This window comes from Dunckerocampus dactyliophorus, chromosome 5, assembly GCF_027744805.1.
Source record: "Dunckerocampus dactyliophorus isolate RoL2022-P2 chromosome 5, RoL_Ddac_1.1, whole genome shotgun sequence".
Lineage (NCBI taxonomy): Eukaryota > Metazoa > Chordata > Actinopteri > Syngnathiformes > Syngnathidae > Dunckerocampus > Dunckerocampus dactyliophorus.
Genome location: NC_072823.1, coordinates 30,952,042 through 30,971,574, shown reverse-complemented (window position 1 = coordinate 30,971,574; position 19,533 = coordinate 30,952,042). Strand labels below are relative to the sequence as shown.

Here is a 19,533-nt window from a genome sequence, read left to right as displayed (position 1 = left end):
ATAAGTCACTCCGGAGCACAAGTCGCAGGACTAGCCAAACCATGAACAAAAGTGCAACTTATAGTCCGATTGAGCCATTTGTTGTGTGAATGCGAAGAAGCATCCATGCCGCTTATCCTCTGTAGGGTCGCAGGTATGCTGGAGCCGATCCCAGCTGACTTTGGGCGAGAGGTGGCCAGCCAATGGCAGGGCACATATAGACAAACAAGCATTCACACTCACATTCACACCTATGGACCATTTAGAGTCGCCAATGAACCTAACATGCATGTTTTGGGAATGTGGGAGGAAACCGGAGTACCCGGAGAAATCCCACGCACACACGGGGAGAACATGCAAACTCCACACAGAAATGCCCAACGGAGCTTCGAACCCAGATCTTCCCAATCTCCTGACTGTGTGGCCAACATGCTCACCACTAGGCCACCGTGCGGCCCTTGCTGGAAAGTGACACCCTTTTACAAACCCGGGGATTGCTGGTACGATCCTCAGTCCATGTGCATTCCAATGTCACCCCCTATTGGTGGAAATTAATTTTACATTTAGCATTAACATGTGCGCACAGTGGCATGGCTCAGGCCGTAGAGTAGTCGTCTCCTAAACTGATTGTTGCTGGTTCAATTCTCAGTCTATGAATAGATTCCAACAGATTTCCAGGATATTTCGACATTTTGAGATAAGATGATGCAAAAACTACAAATGGACGTAGTGTTAGTCTTGTAAACAAGTTCCTTCAGTATTCCTTCCTTCAGTATCGTTGCATAAATAATATTATCATAGCACTATATGAGGAAATACAGTATGTATGTCCAGTAGGTACGTAAAAGATTGAGCCAATCGTTGTTGTGTGAATGGTATACATTTGAAAAAATGGCAACCCTTCTTTTTTCGAATCCCATGCTTGCTGGTTCGATCCTCAGTCCTCGGTGTATTCCGGTGTCTCCCCCATTAATAATTTTACATTTAATATTACATTTATATGGTGGCATGGCTCGGGTCGTCTCCCAACCAGATGGTTGCTGGTTTGATCCTCAGTCAGTAAATAGCTTTCAATAGTTCAGCTTCAGCATTCACACGGAATTTCTACTGAAATTGGTTCATCTAGTTGCTGTTGTTTGTCTTTAGGGTTGGTTCAGTCCGGGTCAGGTGTTTGTGCTGGACGAGTACTGCGCTCGCTACGGCGTGCGAGGCTGCCACCGCCATCTGAGCTACCTGAAGGACCTGATGGAGTTCTCGGAGAACAACACCCTGGTGGACCCCACGCTGCTGCACTACAGCTACGCCTTCTGCGCCTCCCATGTGCACGGGAACAGGTAACAGTGGTATTTCAACCAACGTGGGCTCGCCAAGAGGAGCCCTCATATGAGCAGCAGCATCTGCAGCGACGCCTCTCAGCCACTTGTTGGCGTCGCTGCGGCAGTTAACCCCACCTCGACCCCCCGCCGGCCTGCCAATTAGTGATATCTGTGCATTTTCTCTTCAGTCAATTAGGCAACGTAATTATTAGCTTCTCCAGCTAATCGCTAGATACAAGTTGGGGCAGTTAAGTGGGGGTTTACTGGAGCTGGCTTTTTGTCAGCTGGCTGTAATTTGAGTCGTCGCTGCCCAGTCAGGGTCCCGTAGCTGCCTGAGTGGGCGTGGGTGGGAACAAGAGCTTTGGGAGGGCTGGCAGCCTCCAAGGTGACTACCAAAAAAAAAAAAAGACTTAATTACAGAAGCGTAGTTTCCCCCTGGGGGGCAGCGGGGAAGGGGGTTCACAGAGAGAAGAGTCCATGGTGGAAGGAGCTAAGACATTTATGTGTAGAATTTGATATTTATAATATTGTTAAATAATATACAGCCATTGCCAGACATTTTCGGAGTGACTAAAATTTTGTGCTTCCATAAATTTTCTGCTTCATTTTGTTTATTTTGGTGATCCACGCAAAAATTACTTGCCTTAGAATATTCAAGTTGGACTACTGCCTGTCCATTGGTTTTATTTTTTATTAGTCCACCACATGACACTACTTTTGCCCATTCAAAGCATGCAGCAAATTGTCTATAATTCTAATTATATGTATATTTATTTGCGAATAATAATAACAATAATAAGCTACAATACTATACCAATACTAATATGTGCTGTGAGGAGCTTATCTGTGAGTTTGTGGGGGCTGACTGTATTAAAAGCAGAGCTATAGTCTATAAATAGCATTCTGACATATGTGTCCTGGCCCTGTAGATGAGAAAGGGCTGTGTGGATGGCAGTGTTGACTGCATCATCCGTGGACCGGTTCTGGCGATATGCAAACTGTAGAGGGTCCACAGTGTCCGGAATTCTCTTTTTGATGTGGGTCATGACTTGGCCTGTCACCCTCCCTCTGTAACTGGGTGTTTAACTTTCTAACAGGCAGGCCCCAGTCAGTCAGAGTCCACAATCGCACATCCAGCTCAAGAATTGTGAGCACTGGGACCCCAAAGGGGTGTGTGCTGAGTCCACTCCTCTACACGCTCTTCACCTACGATTGCGTGGCCTGGGAGGCCACTTGAAGGTTTTCACCCTCTAAGGCTAAAGAGATAATCATCGACCCAAGAACAAGGGAAAAGGCGCCGCATAAAGCCCTGTTTATTGATGAGACTGAGGTGGAGAGGGTGAAAACCTTCAAGTTCCTTGGCACACACATCAGCGAGGACCTCACCTGGGCTCACAACGCCCAACAAATTATGAAGAAGTCCCGAAGTCCCAAAGGAGACTTTCTGAGAAGACTGAGGAAATTTGGCATGTCCACCACAATCCTGAGTTGCTTCTACAGATGCACTATGGAAAGTGTCCTTACCGCCTCCATCACTGTTTGGTACGGTAACTGTACAACACGTGATAGGAAGGCACTCCAGCGGGTGATCAAGACCTCACAGAACATTGTTGGGGCAGCCCTCCCCTCACTGCAAGACATTTATAAATCTAGAGTCCTACGAAGAACACACAACCTCATCAAGGACAGCACACATCCACAACACTCATTATTCACACTCCTACCGTCAGGCAGACGCTACAGGAGTTTGAAGTCCAGGACCACAAGGCTGGCAAACAGCTTTTACCCACAGGCCATCAGGCTTCTCAACGAAGCACTCACACACGCTGCACGCAACACACGCACACACCCATAGCACTTTATTTATTTATTTATTTATTTATTTGTATTAATTTCTCTTCTGTTCTGTTCTTGTTGCTTAATTTATTGGTATTTAGGTTTCTTATGTTCTTATTCATTTTCTTGTTTTTTTTTCAAGATTCAAGAGTTTTATTGTCATATGCATAGTAAAACAGGCAGTAATACTAAGCAATGAAATTCTTATTCTGTTCATTCTCCCAAGAAAAGAAAGAAATCACGTGTTGTACAGTTACCGTACCAAACAGTGATGGGAGAATTTTGGGAGAATGAACAAAACAGAGCAATAATTTAATTGCGTAGTATAACTACCTCTTTTACTGTGCATATGACAATAAAACTCTTGAATTGAATTATTTCATGTTTTTGCAGTAGCAAAAACAGTGAAGTTCTGTAAATATTTGGGGTGTCACACGATCTCGTGAGATTAAAACGTGATAAAACTCTTTCAGGAAAAACTGTCTCGTGGGCACTTTGCGTGGGATGATAATGAATAAATTAATGAAAATGTACGAGATCATTTTTGCAGCCCCAATAGATTGCCATTTACTGTACATGCGTGTTTGTTTTCCTCGTCTCCTGCCTCCAAACAGGCAGGAAGAGGGTTCACTCAGTGCATTGGTTTCAGCACCTTGGCGCGTTTGTTCCACAGAGGAGCGGCATGAACAGAGTGAGCCCCTTGTCAGTCATACAGTCTCTTTGTCTTGGTGGGTGGGGGCGGGCCTGCAACAATACGCATAAGAATGCAGAAGAGTGGAACATAGTAGACATTAAATTAGTAGATTGCAATATGTTGTCATATATTTTTTCCTTAGACTTTTCTTAAAAGTAATTAAAATCCCGCCTCACCTCGTAGACCAAATCTCACGTATTGTATCGTGTCTCGTGACACCCTGAGTAAATATACTAACCTTTAAATGGTTAAAACCCCCCCAAATCAAATTATTTAATATGTATAGGTCAGGCTGAAGTACTTAAATGATTGATTTGTTTAACGTGGAAACAAAATACATTAATGTGACATTTTTACAGCAGTTTTTGTTAGGCTGACATTTTTATCATTAAGACCTGAAGTTGGATGGATTTCTTTATTTTATCTGGCATTGTCCAAAAAATAATTGCAATAACTCTCAGGGTCTAATAATGGTCTAGTGGTTAGCACGTTGGCCAACACAGTAACAGTCTGGAGATGGGAAGACCTGGGTCGGATTCTCCCTTGGGCGTTTCTGTGTGGAGTTTGCATGTTCTCCCCGTGTGCGCGTGGGTTTTCTCCGGGCACTCCGGCTTCCTCCCACATTCCAAAAACATGCATGTTAGCTTCATTGGTGACTCTAAATTGTCCATAAGTATGAATGTGAGTGTGAATGCTTGTTTGTCTATATGTGCCCTGCCATTGGCTGGCCACCTGTCCAGGGTGTACCCCGCCTGTCGCCCCAAGTCAGCTGGGATAGGCTCCAGCATTCCCCCGCGACCCTAATGAGGATGAAGCGGTATAGAAAATGGATGGATGAAACGATTGTTGGTATTTTTTTACATATATAAAAAAGAGTGTTTTCAGGCCTTTGCAAACCCAAAATATAAGTCATATCATCAGGCATATACAGTGTTCCCTTGTTAATTGCGGGGGGTTTGTTCCCAAAATAGCCAGCAATAAGTGAAATCTGCGAAGTAGCCAACTTCATTTTTTTACGATGATGAGATATGTTGTAAGGCTGTAAACCACTCACCATACACTTTATACACTTTTCTTAGGTTGGTAATAACATTTTCTCACATTTCTCTCTTGTTTAAACACTCTCCAAAAAAGTTCAAACCTTTGTTTGAATTTTAATGATCAACACAAGAAATTATGAAATCACTCACGCATATGTCACTACTGTGACCATGCCTTTTCGTCCTGGCGCCGTTCCACTGTACTGTAGCGTTTTTGTATCCTTGTTAAAACATATTGCTGCAGATGAACCAAAGATTCATTTACAAGCAAGCTAGCGATGACACAGGAGACACGGCAGTACAGCTTGAAGGAGGTTGATTGACAATGGTTTACAGCCAAGAAGAACGCAGAAAACAATGGACGGTGCAGACAGACGAGGGAGGGAAGAGATACAAACTTAACTTCAAACAATGCAATTCTTCTTAGGGCCAGGCTCGCCCTGGAGCTGTAGCTGGAATTAAAAAAAAAAAAAGCAATGATAGAAATTCGCAAAAATGCGAATCCGTGAAAAGTGAACCGCGATAAAGCGAGGGAACACTGTAATATTATTTCAAGCCGAAATGGTTTTAAAATATTGAATTGTATGTGGGGGAAAATATTAATACAGTCAAACCTGTCTATAGCGGCTATTGAAGGGAAACGGCAAAAGTGGCCGCAATAGACAGGTTGGCGGCCGTTTTGAATTTGTGCGCATACATATGAACATGTATTCACAAAAAGACTGGAGCAAAACCAAGAGACATAGGGGGAAACGCTCTGTTAACATATAAACAGGTAGGTAAATTTTGGTAACAGCTCCAGTGAGGAAACTAGTAATATCAATAACAACAATGAACCAGCGCCGCACATTCGACAGCACTGGCCTTTTATCCGCCACAAATGTTAATTGACCGCAGCTGCGCGGCCACCAGGCATGAAGCGGCTGCCTCTTCCTCTCCGGAGAAGGCACAGCCCACCAAAATAAGAGCGCAGGACAGGGGACGCTCGCTCCTGTCCTGCAGAACGTCACAAATTTCCAAAAGCATTTTAAAAGCAAGAAATAAAAATGTTAGTGAATGAGCCTGAGGATATAAGTACAGGATACACGTGAAGCAGTCATGAATGGGTGTGTGTGTGAACAATTGAGTGCGGAGGAGGTGCGAAGATCGTCGTAAACTAACAATACCATCGCTCCTTTCTTATTGAATGGGCTTCTAATCTCTAATTAGTCGGCAATTAAGTGATATTTTAGATGTTTTATTCAGGTGTTTGGGCTATTTTACAATCTATTCACGGCATTGCAAAGTGGGAAGATTACCGTTTTGGCCGTCATTGAATCTTTTCAGGGCGGCACTGCAAAGTAAGAAGACGGCTTTTTTATGTCCAACTAGGACTCAGTAATTAAAGTCGACACACGACGGCTTCATTGCTTAAAAACAAAACTTTTTTGTGCATGAAGCTTCTACTTGAGTTGGCATTTTGGCCGCTATATGCGGTCAGATATTGACCAAGGGAGACAAAATGGGTGGCCGCTGGCCGCGTTAGACAGGTGACTGCCATACACAGGGTCTACAACACGTACATTTTCTGCAGGTTTTTTTCTTCTTCAGTGGCCGCTGTAGGCAGGTGGCCGTTCTATACAGGTGGCCGCTAAGACAGGTTTGACTGTATATGATTGCAGTTTGTGGGAAACTGACACTTTTTTGGTCATTTGTGTCAAATGTATATTGAAAGTGAAAACGCCAAATGTTGTACTTCAACATGTACAGAGCCATGTAAACAAATTAGAATATTGTGTAAAAGTTGATTTTCTTTCTGAAACCTTCATATATCCAAGGTTCATAGTGCATGTACTGAACTATTCAAAACTTTTTTTTTTTATTTTTATGGCATACAACTCAAGAAAACCCCCAAATCCATGTGTCATATTAGAATATTCTGACAGTACTCAGTTACTCAGTGTCAAAGTACTCCGTTGGAGTAAAAATCAACTAATCAACTCAAAACACCTGTTAAGGTTCCCTGAGCCTATAAAAACTTGTCAGCCTGGTTCACATCACAAAACCACAACGACGGGGAAGGTTTCTAACCTGACTGATAAGGAGAAGACCGCTATTCACATCCTCCATCACGAGGGCAAGAAACAAAAATAAATAAATAAAGAGTTGGCTGTTCAAAGTGCTGTTCCAAAGCACATAAGAGGAAACTTGTTGGAAGATCAAAATGTGGGAGGAAACGCTGCACAAGCAGTAAAGATGTCCGGAAGCTTAAGAAAATTCTGAAGCAGAGCCGCTTCAAAGATTTGACTGAGCTCACAAAGCAGTGGAATGAGTCTGCAGTGGGGACCTCAAGGAAAACAGTCCACAGACGTATCCTAGAAATGGGCTACAGAAGCCGGATGCCCAGGGTCGAGCCACTCCTGACCCCAAAACAAAAAAGAAACATCTGACCTGAGCTTTGGATAAAAACAATTGGACTGCTGGCCAGTGGTCCAAGGTCCTGTTCTCTGACGAAAGCAAATGTCTCTCATTTGGAAATCAAGGTACTAGGGTGTGGAGGAAGACTGGAGAGGCACAGTACAGAAGCTGCCTAAAGTCCAGCGTGAAGTTTCCTCAGTCTGTGATGATTTGGGTGCCATGTCATCTGCTGGTGTTGGTCCACTCTGTTTCATCAAGTGCAGAGTCAATGCAGCTGTCTACCAGGAGATCCTGCAGCACTTCATGCTTCCATCTGTTGAAAACCTTTTTGGAGATGCTGACTTCAGGTTCCAACATGACCTGACACCTGCCCACAGCGCCAAAACCACTAGTACCTGGTGTACTGACAATGGTATTACTGTGCTGGACTGGCCTGCAAATTCACCTGACCTGAACCCCATAGACAATCTGTGGGTATTGTGAAGAGGAAGATGAGTAACATCAGACCCAACAACAGAGATGAGCTGAAGGCCCCTATCGAAGCATCCTGGGCCTCCGTAACACCTCAACAGCGCCACAGGCTGATTGCCTCCATGCCAGACCAAATTAAAGCAGTGATTCGTACAAAAGGAGCTGCAACCAAGTATTGAATACAGGAATTAAACATCATTTTCAGTGGATTGAAATTTCTGTATCATGAATCCCTTTTTTTATTGTTTTGATGAAATATTCAAATTTTTTGACACATGGATTTTTGGTGTTCATGAACTAAATGCTATAAACATCAAGATTTAAAAAATAAAAGGCTTGAAAAAATTCAGTTGATGTGTAATAAATCTAGGACATATGAAGTTTTTTTTAATGATATTATGGAAAAAAATTAACTTTTCCACAATATTCAAATTTTTTGACATGGCTCTGTATTATCATCGGTATCCTACTTGCTGTCTTGCAAGCATGATCATGTTTAGGGCGAGCCCCGTCAGCATGACAAGTGATGTAGTGGAGTATTGAGTAAACACTCAACATCTGCAGTGTGAGGGAAAAGGGGCTCCGCTCGTTGAATAGAGTTTTAAACGATAACAAATGACGTGTCTTGAGCAGAAGTAACACCTGCAGGTGGTAGCGCTATTGGCAGACCCCGAGCTTATGTAAGGGGCGCACTTCACACTTTAGCAACACGTTATGAAAAAACAACTGTGATACAAACTTAGGTCAAGGTGACCTTTTATTTAGCGCATTGTGGACTTCGACTGCGCTAAATAAACACATATACACACATATAAATAAACATATACACACTTTCCATTTTGGGGGTTCCAAAACCCCCAAAACAAACAGATGTCCCTAGTGTATATCCCTGTGTCAGTTCAACTTGGTTGTTTCATGAATCGGGTTCATGCATTGAGTTGATGGGGATCAGGATGGATGTTCATCCTGAGGAAATGGGCATAGAGGAGGAAGACATTAGCACTTTATTCGAAAAGAAGAGTTGTTTAAATCGAACAAGTGACATTTGGGATTAAAACGGTGTGTGTGTGTGTGTGTGTGTGTGTGGTGTGAGTGGGGGGGCGCCTGTCCTGCTCACCTGTCATGTCCAATCGTCTCCTCGCTAAGTTGCTGACATCGAGTGCGACAGGAGCTTTTAAACGCACTGCCGCCCTGATGCACCCCCACCTGTCACATCCAAGCACTCAGGTGACGTTCACGCTCACCTTGGAGCTTTTCTTGATGAGGTGAAGTGGCGTCCACATCAGGTACACTGTCACGTCGTTCCATACGACTTGTGGCGACTTGAGACGACTCGTGACATCAGAGCAAACAGCCTGGGGGGTTGTTGACACATCCCAAAGGAGGATATTGCTACTTATCCTTTACACTTGAGCCGCATCGAGTGTAAACACACACACAAAAAACGCGACAAGAACACCCCCCCCCGCTTACTTCTTACCATCATCTTACACCACCCCCCAACGCACTTGCCCCTACTCCCCCTCCCCCTTTCCCCACCCCGCAGCCTTGGCAGCTCGCTTGCTTCATTTAACAGCAACAATGTGTCTGAAGCCCAGCAAGCTGTCGCAACACAGCACCCCCTCCACCAACCACCCGCCCTGAACATCAACCCCCACCTCAGCCGTGAGAGCGCCAGTGTGAGTGCACATGTGGCACTCATGACCAGCGCTAACACCACCACCTTCATGGAGGTACACTTTAGAAACCCATCCATCCATCTTCTATCGCTTATCCAAGGTCGGGTCATGGGGGCAGGATCCTAAGCAGGGAAACCCAGACTTCCCTCTACCCACCTACTTTGTCCAACTACTCCCGGCGAATCCCGAGGAGTTCCCAGGCTAGTTGAGGCCTTCTATCGGTCGGACGTGCCCTGAACACCTCCTCAGGGCGGCATCCTATCCAGATGCCGGAGCCACCTCATCTGGCTCCTCTCAATGCGGAGGAGCAGCGGTTCTACTTCTTCCCACTTCTACTTTCTCCTGGATGACAGTGCTTCTCACCTTATCTCTCAGGGAGAGTTCAGCCACCCTAAGGTCACTACTCAAAGCTCATGACCATAGGTGAGGGTAGGAACGTAGATCGACCGCTAAATTGAGAGCTTTGCCTTTCGGCCCAGCTCCCTCTTCACCACAATGGACCGATGCAGAGTCCGCATCACTGCCGACGCCGCACCAATCCGCCTGTCGATCTAGCGTTCCATCCTTCCCTCACTCGTGGACAATACTCCACTTGGGGCAGGATCTCATCCCCAACCCGGAGATGGAACGCCACCCTTTTCCAGCCGAGAACCATGGACTCGGACTTGGAGGTGCTGATTCTCATCCCGGCCGCTTCACTCTCGGCTGCGAACAGATCCAGTGAGAGTCGAATAGAGTTGAATACGCCGGACTTCATCTGTACAGCATCCTCTCCACAAGCGTGTTTTGTTTTTTCTTTGACTTTCAGAGCAACAAGATAAGATACTGTATGTCTTTATTAGTCCCACAAGGGGAAGTTCCAGGTCAGCAGCAGCTCGAACCAAGCATGAAAACATCACTGCCCTCTGCAGCATGTACCCTGAATAACAACTCTGAACGCTCACCTGAGCGAAACATTTTTAGATAGCACACCATTCCTGATTGAGCCATCAAAAAAATACGAAGAAATAGAAGAACTTATTCTCCTTGCAGTCAGAGAGCGACTGGTGATTGGTTCAGAATGAGGAAGTGATTGTGGTTTGTGGTTTGCTATGAATGAGGAGAAACAAAGCAGAGAACACTGGATGTGGCTAGACATCGTTTGGTGTTGAGTATAGTTTACGCCCGGCAGTAACCTGTTGTGTTGTGGACAAAGTAAGGCCACCACTGAACTGCACTTAGCTGAAACATCAAGACTGTCCAAGACAGTTCTGACGAAAGATGCTTTAAAGCGTTTATGGACTGATGAGAAGGACTCTCGGTGGACCAGATGGATGGACTTCAAAGGTCCATCCATCCCTTCCAATCCAGCAAAGTGGGGGTGGGCGACTGCTGGCTTGCTATTATTCAACATCTGCGGGTTGGATGTTGATTGACTGTAGCTGATAGTTTCTCTGGATTTGTGTGTTTGACAGCACCCATTGGATTCACCAATATGTCCAACCAATGGGAAAGTCAAACCCAAAGCCTCCTGCTAGCTTGATGTTGATGTTCTCCGCTGGTTTCGTCATTTGCAATAGAAGTCCATCCATCCATCTTCTTCCGCTTATCCGAGGTCGGGTTGCGGGGGCAGCAGCCTAAGTAGGGAAGCCCAGACTTCCCTCTCCCCAGCTATTTCGTCCAGCTCCTCCCGGCGGATCCCGAGGTGTTCCCAGGCCGGTTGAGAGACATAGTCTCTCCAACGTGACCCACAGAATTCCTCAAGGAACACGGTGGAATGCCTTCTTCAAGTCCACAAAACACAAGTAGACTGGTTGGACAAACTCCCATCTACCCTCAAGAACCCTGCCAACAGTGTAGAGCTGGTCCACAGTTCCATGACCCGGACGAAAACCACACTGCTCCTACTGATTCCGAGATTAAACTATCTGACGGATCCTCCTCTCCAGAACCCCTGAATAAATATTCATTATATCTGGCGATTTCAACCACTGTAACCTCAGGACTGTTCTCCCCAAATATTACCAGCATGTAAGCTTTCCCACAGGGGAAGATAACATCCTGGACCAAGTCTACAGCAACATGAAAAGTGCTTTGAAGGCTGTTCCAAGACCCCACTTTGGAAAGGCTAACCACATCTCCATATTCCTTTATCCAACATACAGACAACTTCTCAAACAAGCTCCCCCTGTAAGTACAGCTGTTGAAGTGTGGAATGAAGAAACTGATCAAGTACTTCAGGACTGCTTTGGCTGCACAAACTGGGATGTGTTTAAAACTCCAGCGGGGAGGGAAGATTGTACTGTTGATTTGGATGAATATGCTTCTGCTGTTACTGGCTACATTAGCACATGCATAGAGACTGTTACCACCACCAAGTATTACAGAAAATACCTCAATCAAAAACCGTGGATGAACTGTGATGTAAGGGCTAAGCTATGTGCTCGTTCGACTGCATTTGTCATGGGCGCCACTGAGGACTACAAAAAGGCCAGATATGACCTGAGGAGGTCCATACGAGAGGCCAAACATGACAATAAAACTCTCTTGAATCTCTTGAAAAGACAGTACAGACAGAAGCTGGAGGGCTACTATTCCACCTCAGACCCTCGGCGCATGTGGGCGGGGCTCCAGCACATCACAGACTATCGACAGCGGAGTAGCGTAGCCACGTCCAGCCAAACCACACTTCCTGATGAGCTGAATGAGTTCTATGCCCGCTTTGACACCCAAAATCCTGATGAGCAGAGAGGGTGGCTGGACTTTGGGAGCACACAGGACTCACCTCTCATGGTGACATCAGCTGATGTGTGCAGGGTTCTAAACAAAACAAACCCACGAAAAGCAGCAGGCCCAGGCAACATCTCAGGACGTGCACTTCGGGTTTGCTCATCAGAGCTAGCTGATGTGCTTGCTGACATATTTAATCTGTCGCTTGCACAAGCATCTGTACCGACCTGCTTTAAGTCCACCACCATAGTGCCCGTACCCAAGAAGAGCAACGTGACCTGCTTGAATGACTATCGCCCTATAGCACTCACTCCTATTGTTATGAAGTGCTTTGAAAGAATAGTCATGACCCACATCAAAAAGAGCATCCCGGCAACTGTGGACCCTCTACAGTTTGCATATCGCCAGAACCGGTCCATGGATGATGCAGTCAACACTGCCATCCACACAGCCCTTTCTCACCTACAGGGCCAGGACACATATGTCAGAATGCTATTTATAGACTATAGCTCTGCTTTTAATACAGTCAGCCCCCACAAACTCACAAATAAGCTCCTCACATTTGGCCTGTCACCCTCCCTCTGTAACTGGGTGTTTAACTTTCTAACAGGCAGGCCCTAGTCAATCGGAGTCCACAATCGCACATCCAGCTCAAGAATTGTGAGCACTGGGACCCCACAGGGGTGTGTGCTGAGTCCGCTCCTCTACACGCTCTTCACCTACGATTGCGTGGCCTCCCAGAACAACACCAGCATCATTAAATTTGCGGATGACACTACAGTCATCGGCCTGATCACTGGTGGTGTTGAAACATCATACAGAAGAGAGGTGGCGGACCTCTTAGCTTGGTGTCGTGATAACAATCTCCTTCTCAATACAGAGAAGACTAAAGAGATGATCATTGACCCAAGAACAAGGGAAAAGGAGCCGCATAGACCCCTGTTTATTGATGAGACTGAGGTGGAGAGGGTGAAAACCTTCAAGTTCCTTGGCACACACATCAGCGAGGACCTCACCTGGTCTCACAACACCCAACAAATTCTGAAGAAGTCCCAAAGGAGACTGTACTTCCTGAGGAGACTGAGGAAATTTGGCATGTCCACCAAAATCCTGAGTTGCTTCTACAGATGCACTATGGAAAGTGTCCTTACCGCCTCCATCACTGTTTGGTACGGTAACTGTACAACACGTGATAGGAAGGCACTCCAGCGGGTGATCAAGACCTCACAGAACATTGTTGGGGCAGCCCTCCCCTCACTGCAAGACATTTATAAAACTAGAGTCCTACGAAGAACACACAACCTCATCAAGGACAGCACACATCCACAACACTCATTATTCACACTCCTACCGTCAGGCAGACGCTACAGGAGTTTGAAGTCCAGGACCACAAGGCCGGCAAACAGCTTTTATCCACAGGCCATCAGGCTTCTCAACGAAGCACTCACACACGCCATACGCAACACACGCACACACTTATAGCACTTTATTTATTTATTTATTTATTTATTTGTTTGTTTGTTTGTTTGTTTGTATTATTGTCTCTTCTGTTGTTGTTGCTTAATTTATTGGTATTTATGTTTCATTTATGTTTCTTATGTTTTTATTCTTTCTTGTGTTTTCTTTCTTTTCTTGGGAGAATGAACAGAATAAGAATTTCATTGCATAGTATAACTGCCTGTTTTACTATGCATATGACAATAAAACTCTTGAATTTTGAATAAACCTTAGCAGGAAGGCTGAGAAGTTTGATCCCACAATAGTGGGAACACACCTTCCGGTGGCGCTTCTTAAAAAGGAGTTGTGTCAACCAAGACACTGCCACAGCATCCATGGCCTTAAGGAATTCCGGGCGGATCTCATTTACCCCCGGGCACTGCCACCGAGGACTTTTTTAACCACCTCGGCAACCTCAGCCCCAGAGATAGGAGAGCCCACGGCAGAGTCCTCAGGCATTTCTTCCTCATTGGAAGACGTGTCGGTGGGATTGAGGAGGTCTTCGAAGTATTCCTTCCACCGGTCCACAACATCTCAAGTCGAGGTCGGCAGCACACCATCCCCACCATACACGGTGTTGACAATGCACTGCTTCCCCCTCCTGAGACAGTGGATGGTGGTGCAGAATCGCTTCGAAGCTGTCCGGAAGTCGTTCTCCATGGCTTCTCCGAACTCCTCCCATGTCTGAGTTTTTGCCCCATTGACCACCAGAGCCACAGACCGCTTGGTCTGCCGGTGCCCGTCAGCTGCCTTCGGAGTCCCATGGGCCAAAAAGGCTCGACAGGTCTCCTCTTTCAGCTTGACGGCATCCCTCACCACTGGTGTCTACCAACGGGTTCTGGGATTACCACCACGACTGGCACCAACCACCTTACGGCCACAGATCTGATCAGCCGCCCCGACAATTGAGGCACGTAATTCACTGACCGTCGCCTCCCTTAGAACATGGTCGAAGCTCTCCCAGAGGTGGGAGTTGGAACTCCTTCTGACAGGGGACTCTGCCAGTCGTTCCCAGCAGATCCTCACAATACGTTTGGGCCTGCCAGGTCTGACCGGCATCCTCCCCCACCATCGGGGCCAACTCACCACCAGGTGGTGATCGGTTGACAGCTCCGCCCCTCTCATCACCCGAGTGTCCAAAACATTTGGCCACAAGTCCGACAACACGACCACAAAGTCGATCTTCGAACTGCGGCCCAGGGTGTCCTGGTGCCAGGTGCACATATGAACACCCTTTTGCTTGAACATGGTGTTCGTTATGGACAATCTTTGACAAGCACAGAAGTCCAATAACAAAACACCGCTCGGGTTCAGATCAGAGGGGCTGTTCCTTCCAATCACACCTCTCCAGGTCTCACTGTCGCTGGTAACGTGAGCATTGAAGTCCCCCAGCAGAACATATACTGTATGTCAAATCTAACTGGTAAACTTTGAAACTACTGTACTAAATACTAGGGGTGTCATGAGACACCCAACTCACGAGACGAGACGATACACGAGATTGGGTCCACGAGACCAGACGAGATTTTAACAATTTTAAGAAAAGTACAATGAAAAAATATGACTGGACAAACTTTTTTTTTAAATTTATTTCATCCAGTCACAAAAAATGCAGGTAAATCCACAAATTGAAAAACGATGTTATTCTCAACATTTATTGCAAACAAATAAACCACAAATGTTATAATATATAATCACAATAATATAATAATAATTATTAATGCAGTATTTCCTTTCATATGTCATCTTTCACTCTGTAAAGTTGCACACTTGCCGTTTGTGACATATTTTCTCACAGGCAATCGTACTGTCTGTCAAACATTTGCAGCATTTCTGGAAATGTTCTTCATCTTGATGTGTAGTTTTTTCCCAGCTGGGAAAAATTGGCCCCCACGAATCACACACACACACACACACACACACACACCTACACACACACACACACACACACACACTGTATGTCAAACTGTATGACTGACAAGAGGTCTCACTCTGTTGTTCTATGGAACGCCGTTGTTCTATGAAGCGTCTAGGTTCTGAATCAATGCACAGAGTGAATCCCCTTTATGCCTGTTTGGAGGAGTAAACAGACACGCATGCACATGGCAATATATGGAGGCCGGCAAAATGATCCCGTTCATTTTCATTTGTCGTGTGTTATTATTGTATGTATTAGCCCAGTTAGCATTTGCTGTCAACCATTACTGTTAAAAAAGAAATGAAAATGATTATGCAAAAGAGAATGCAGCCGAATGCAAGGCAACAAATCAAAAAGGTTTCAGCAATGGGCGTATTTTCCAGTTCATCATGATATAATAGTTTAACAAATGGAAGTGTAGAAAACACACGTTTCTATTGTGGAGTTCATGACGCAAAGCAAAGCCATCATACAAATCCCTGTTTTTCTACATAACTCGTTGCTACAGGTGAATGGATCATTTTTGTTATAGCTATCAGCCTCTTACCGCTGAGTTAGTTTGTCCGTAATCGGAATAATAAAAATGAAAGTAGTATCTCTGCGTGTAGCTTGATATGTCTGTTCACCAATTCCGCGGGGTAGTAGAGCAAATCAGGAGAGGAGCTTAATGTAAGATGACTGATGTCACATGACATCTACAGAGTGACGTTTATGCAATCGACCGGTAATCGACGTAATGGGCACCCCTGCTCTAGAGGTTAGCAGGCTAGAGAAGCTGCGTCTACATAATCCACACCAGTAAGGACTTAGCATCACATATTAACTTGTATTCGCCTCGCTGCAAGCTTTGAGGCCGGGTTGACTGTGGAAGCTCACGCTAACGTCGCCAAACAGCAGCTACGGTGCGTTCAGGGACTGCCTAATTAAATGTGAAAACTCACCGCTGGAGGGAAAAGCCATTATCAGTGAAGCATAAGACAAACTTGTAACAATTGTGGTTTTTACTGTGGTTTTTACAGTGGTCCATGTGCCAGGGGTGTCCAAACCTTTTCCAGCGAGGGCCACATAGTGAAATGTGAAAGGATGCAAAGGCCACTTTGATATGTTGTAAACCAACACATGGAGATATGCTAAGAAGCTATACTGTATGTAGCTTGAGAAAAAACTGCATTTCACCTGTGTAGGATAGGTGAAATGTTACTAAAAATTACTTTCTTTCCATGATAATGCAAGTTTAAAATTGCGACTTTTGTTCTTCATTCGATTATGACTTTTTTTTCTTCATATTTTGACTTTATTTCCATGAAATTACAGCTGTTTTTTCTATTTCTGATGTTTTTTTCATTTCAGCTTTCCTCTTGTAAATTTTCTTCTCGTAATTATAACTTTATATCTGTTCAAACAATTCTGTATTTTTCTTTATTTCAACATTTTTACTACAATGATACTTTCCTCATTTTACAACTTTATTCTCATAAAACTGCAACTTTTTTCTCATTCGAAATGTTTTTTTTCTCTTAATATTTTGACTTTACTCTGGTCTACTTTCTGCTGTTAATTTTTTTTGTCTAATTTTCCAAACATTTCAACTTTCTTCTTGTATATATTTTCTTCTCCTAATATTTTGACTTTATTCCCATGTTATAAATTTTCCCCCAACCAAACTTTCCAAAAATTACAACTTCATTCTTTGTTTTTGTCTTTCAAAAAAAAAAAGTCTTTAATATTTCCATGTCATGCTACTAAAATGACATTTTCCTCATGCTGTTACTTTATTCTTGTGAAATTATGGCTTTTTTCCTTGCTAGATTACAACGCTTCTCTTAATATTTTGACTTTTGATTGATTTTCCCATTTTTGCTGCTGTTTTTTTTTTTTTTTTTTGCTTTCCTTGTTAAATTACATTTTTAAACTGTGCCGCGGGCCGCAAATGTCCCCCGGGTCGCACTTTGGACACCACTGATGTATGCTGTACATTTTACTTGTGTTATCTCCTATTTATGAATTATTGCCCACTTACGGTGGGCCAAAGTTGGGCTAATTTGCGAGCTGGTGAATGCTGAATAGTGAATATGCGAGGATCTCGTGTACATGACATTGCAGATATTGTCCTAAGGAAGTTAAAGCAGCCTAAATCGTGTAAAGCCTGCTGCACACTCCACACCCTCCAAACTACAGCCTCCTCCCCTCCAAACCCGCACGCTTCCTGTGGCGTCCTGCGTTGATGCTGTTGTTCATGTTCAATGCGTGGCGTCCTCGCCTTGAGCCATTTTTTCCTCTCACATTCGTTGCAAATGTTCGCCAGGAGACTGACTGGAGTGTGAACTGATTTGATCTTTGGGGTGGGAGGAGGTCAAAGGTCAATGTGACCTCTTTTTCCAGAGGGTCAAAGGTCAACGTGTCGGTGTCAACCAAATGCTCACAAAAACAGGATGATTGATTGATTGCGTGCAAGCGCCACCTACATGTGCTTGTTTGATTCTTTCATTCTCGATATTATTGTGCTCGTACACTGGAGCATATTTACATTTTATGACACGTTTACTTTTGGATGATGTAAGTCTTTTTAATTTCATCTTTGTGTTGACATAAGTATTACTAAGTTTATAAATTCATTTGTATTTGATTTAGTGCCGTATGCCGGACTGAGGCGTGTGTCTAAATAAATATATAGTGTTCCCTCGCTCTATCGCTGTTCACTTTTTGCAGATTTTTTTTATAGTGCTTCCTTTTTTTATATTGCATCCTATGAACGCTGTTACAGGCCAGGCCTGGCCATTTAAGAAGAATTGCATTGTGGGAAGGTGAGTGTCTGTCTCTCTTCCTTCTCTCCTCCGTCTGCACCGCCCATTGTTTTCTGCGTCCTGAAATACATGTGAGTGACTGAATAATTTCTTGTGTCCTACCTGTAGGTTGATCATTAAAATTCAAATGAGGGTTTGAACATTTTTTGAGCGTAAATACATTTGTATGTGAGTGCTGTATGCAAGCAGGCTGTATGTAAAAAACAAAGATACATACAGTATATGCTTTTTTTTTTTTACGACTTTTTTCTTTCTTACTTTTTTAAATACATTTTTTTTATTTTAGTTTAAATACATATTTCATTTTGGTCAAAAATAAAAAATAGTTTCTGCATGTGTGTGTGTGTATGTGTATATATATATATATATATATATATATATATATATATATATATATATATATATATATATATATATATATATATACTGCTAAAAAAAATGAGAGGAACACTTGGAAAACACATCAGATGTAAACTGGGGTAAAAATGATGTTGAATATGTTTCCTGATAATAAGTGGGTGATGTATTAGTAACAAAATGATGCCACATCATTTGATAGAAATGAAAATGATCACCCTATAGAGGGGGGAAATCAAAGACACCCCAAAAATGAAAGTGAAAAAATGATGCAGCACACTGGTCCATTTGGCTAAAATGTCATTGTAGCAACTCAAAATGATTCTCAGTAGTTTGTGTGGCCCCCACGTGCTTGTACGCATGCCTGACAACGTGGGGGCATGCTCCTAATGAGACTACGGATGGTGTCCTGGGGGATCTCCTCCCAGATCTGGACCAGGGCATCAATGAGCTCCTGGACAGTCTGAGGAGCAACCTGGCGGCACCGGATGGACCTAAACATAATGTCCCAGAGGTGTTCTATTGGGTTTAGGTCAGGTGAACGTGGGGGCCAGTCAATGGTATCAATTCCTTCATCCTCCAGGAACTACCTGCATACACTAGCCACATGAGGTCGGGCATTGTCGTGGACCAGGAGGAACCCAGGTCCCACTGCACCAGCATAGGTTCTGACAATGGGTCCAAGGATTTCATCCCAATACCTAATAGCAGTCAGGGTGCCGTTATCTAACCTGTAGAGGTCTGTGTGTCCTTCCAGGGATATGCCTCCCCAGACCATCACTGACCCACCACCAAACCGGTCATGCTGAATGATGTTGCTGGCAGCATAATGTTCT

The 19,533-nt window shown here is 44.3% G+C and overlaps 1 protein-coding gene across 4 annotated transcripts in view; it reads left to right on the top strand.

Annotated features, from left to right (window-relative positions):
• Positions 1–19,533, top strand: part of cadps2 (Ca++-dependent secretion activator 2) — a 182,381-nt gene that overhangs the window by 107,962 nt on the left and 54,886 nt on the right. For all 4 annotated transcript variants that reach the window (XM_054776309.1, XM_054776308.1, XM_054776312.1 and 1 more), the window contains exon 13: positions 1,126–1,313. In XM_054776309.1, the coding sequence (XP_054632284.1) occupies positions 1,126–1,313 (188 nt within the window). The remainder of the gene's footprint in view (positions 1–1,125; positions 1,314–19,533) is intronic.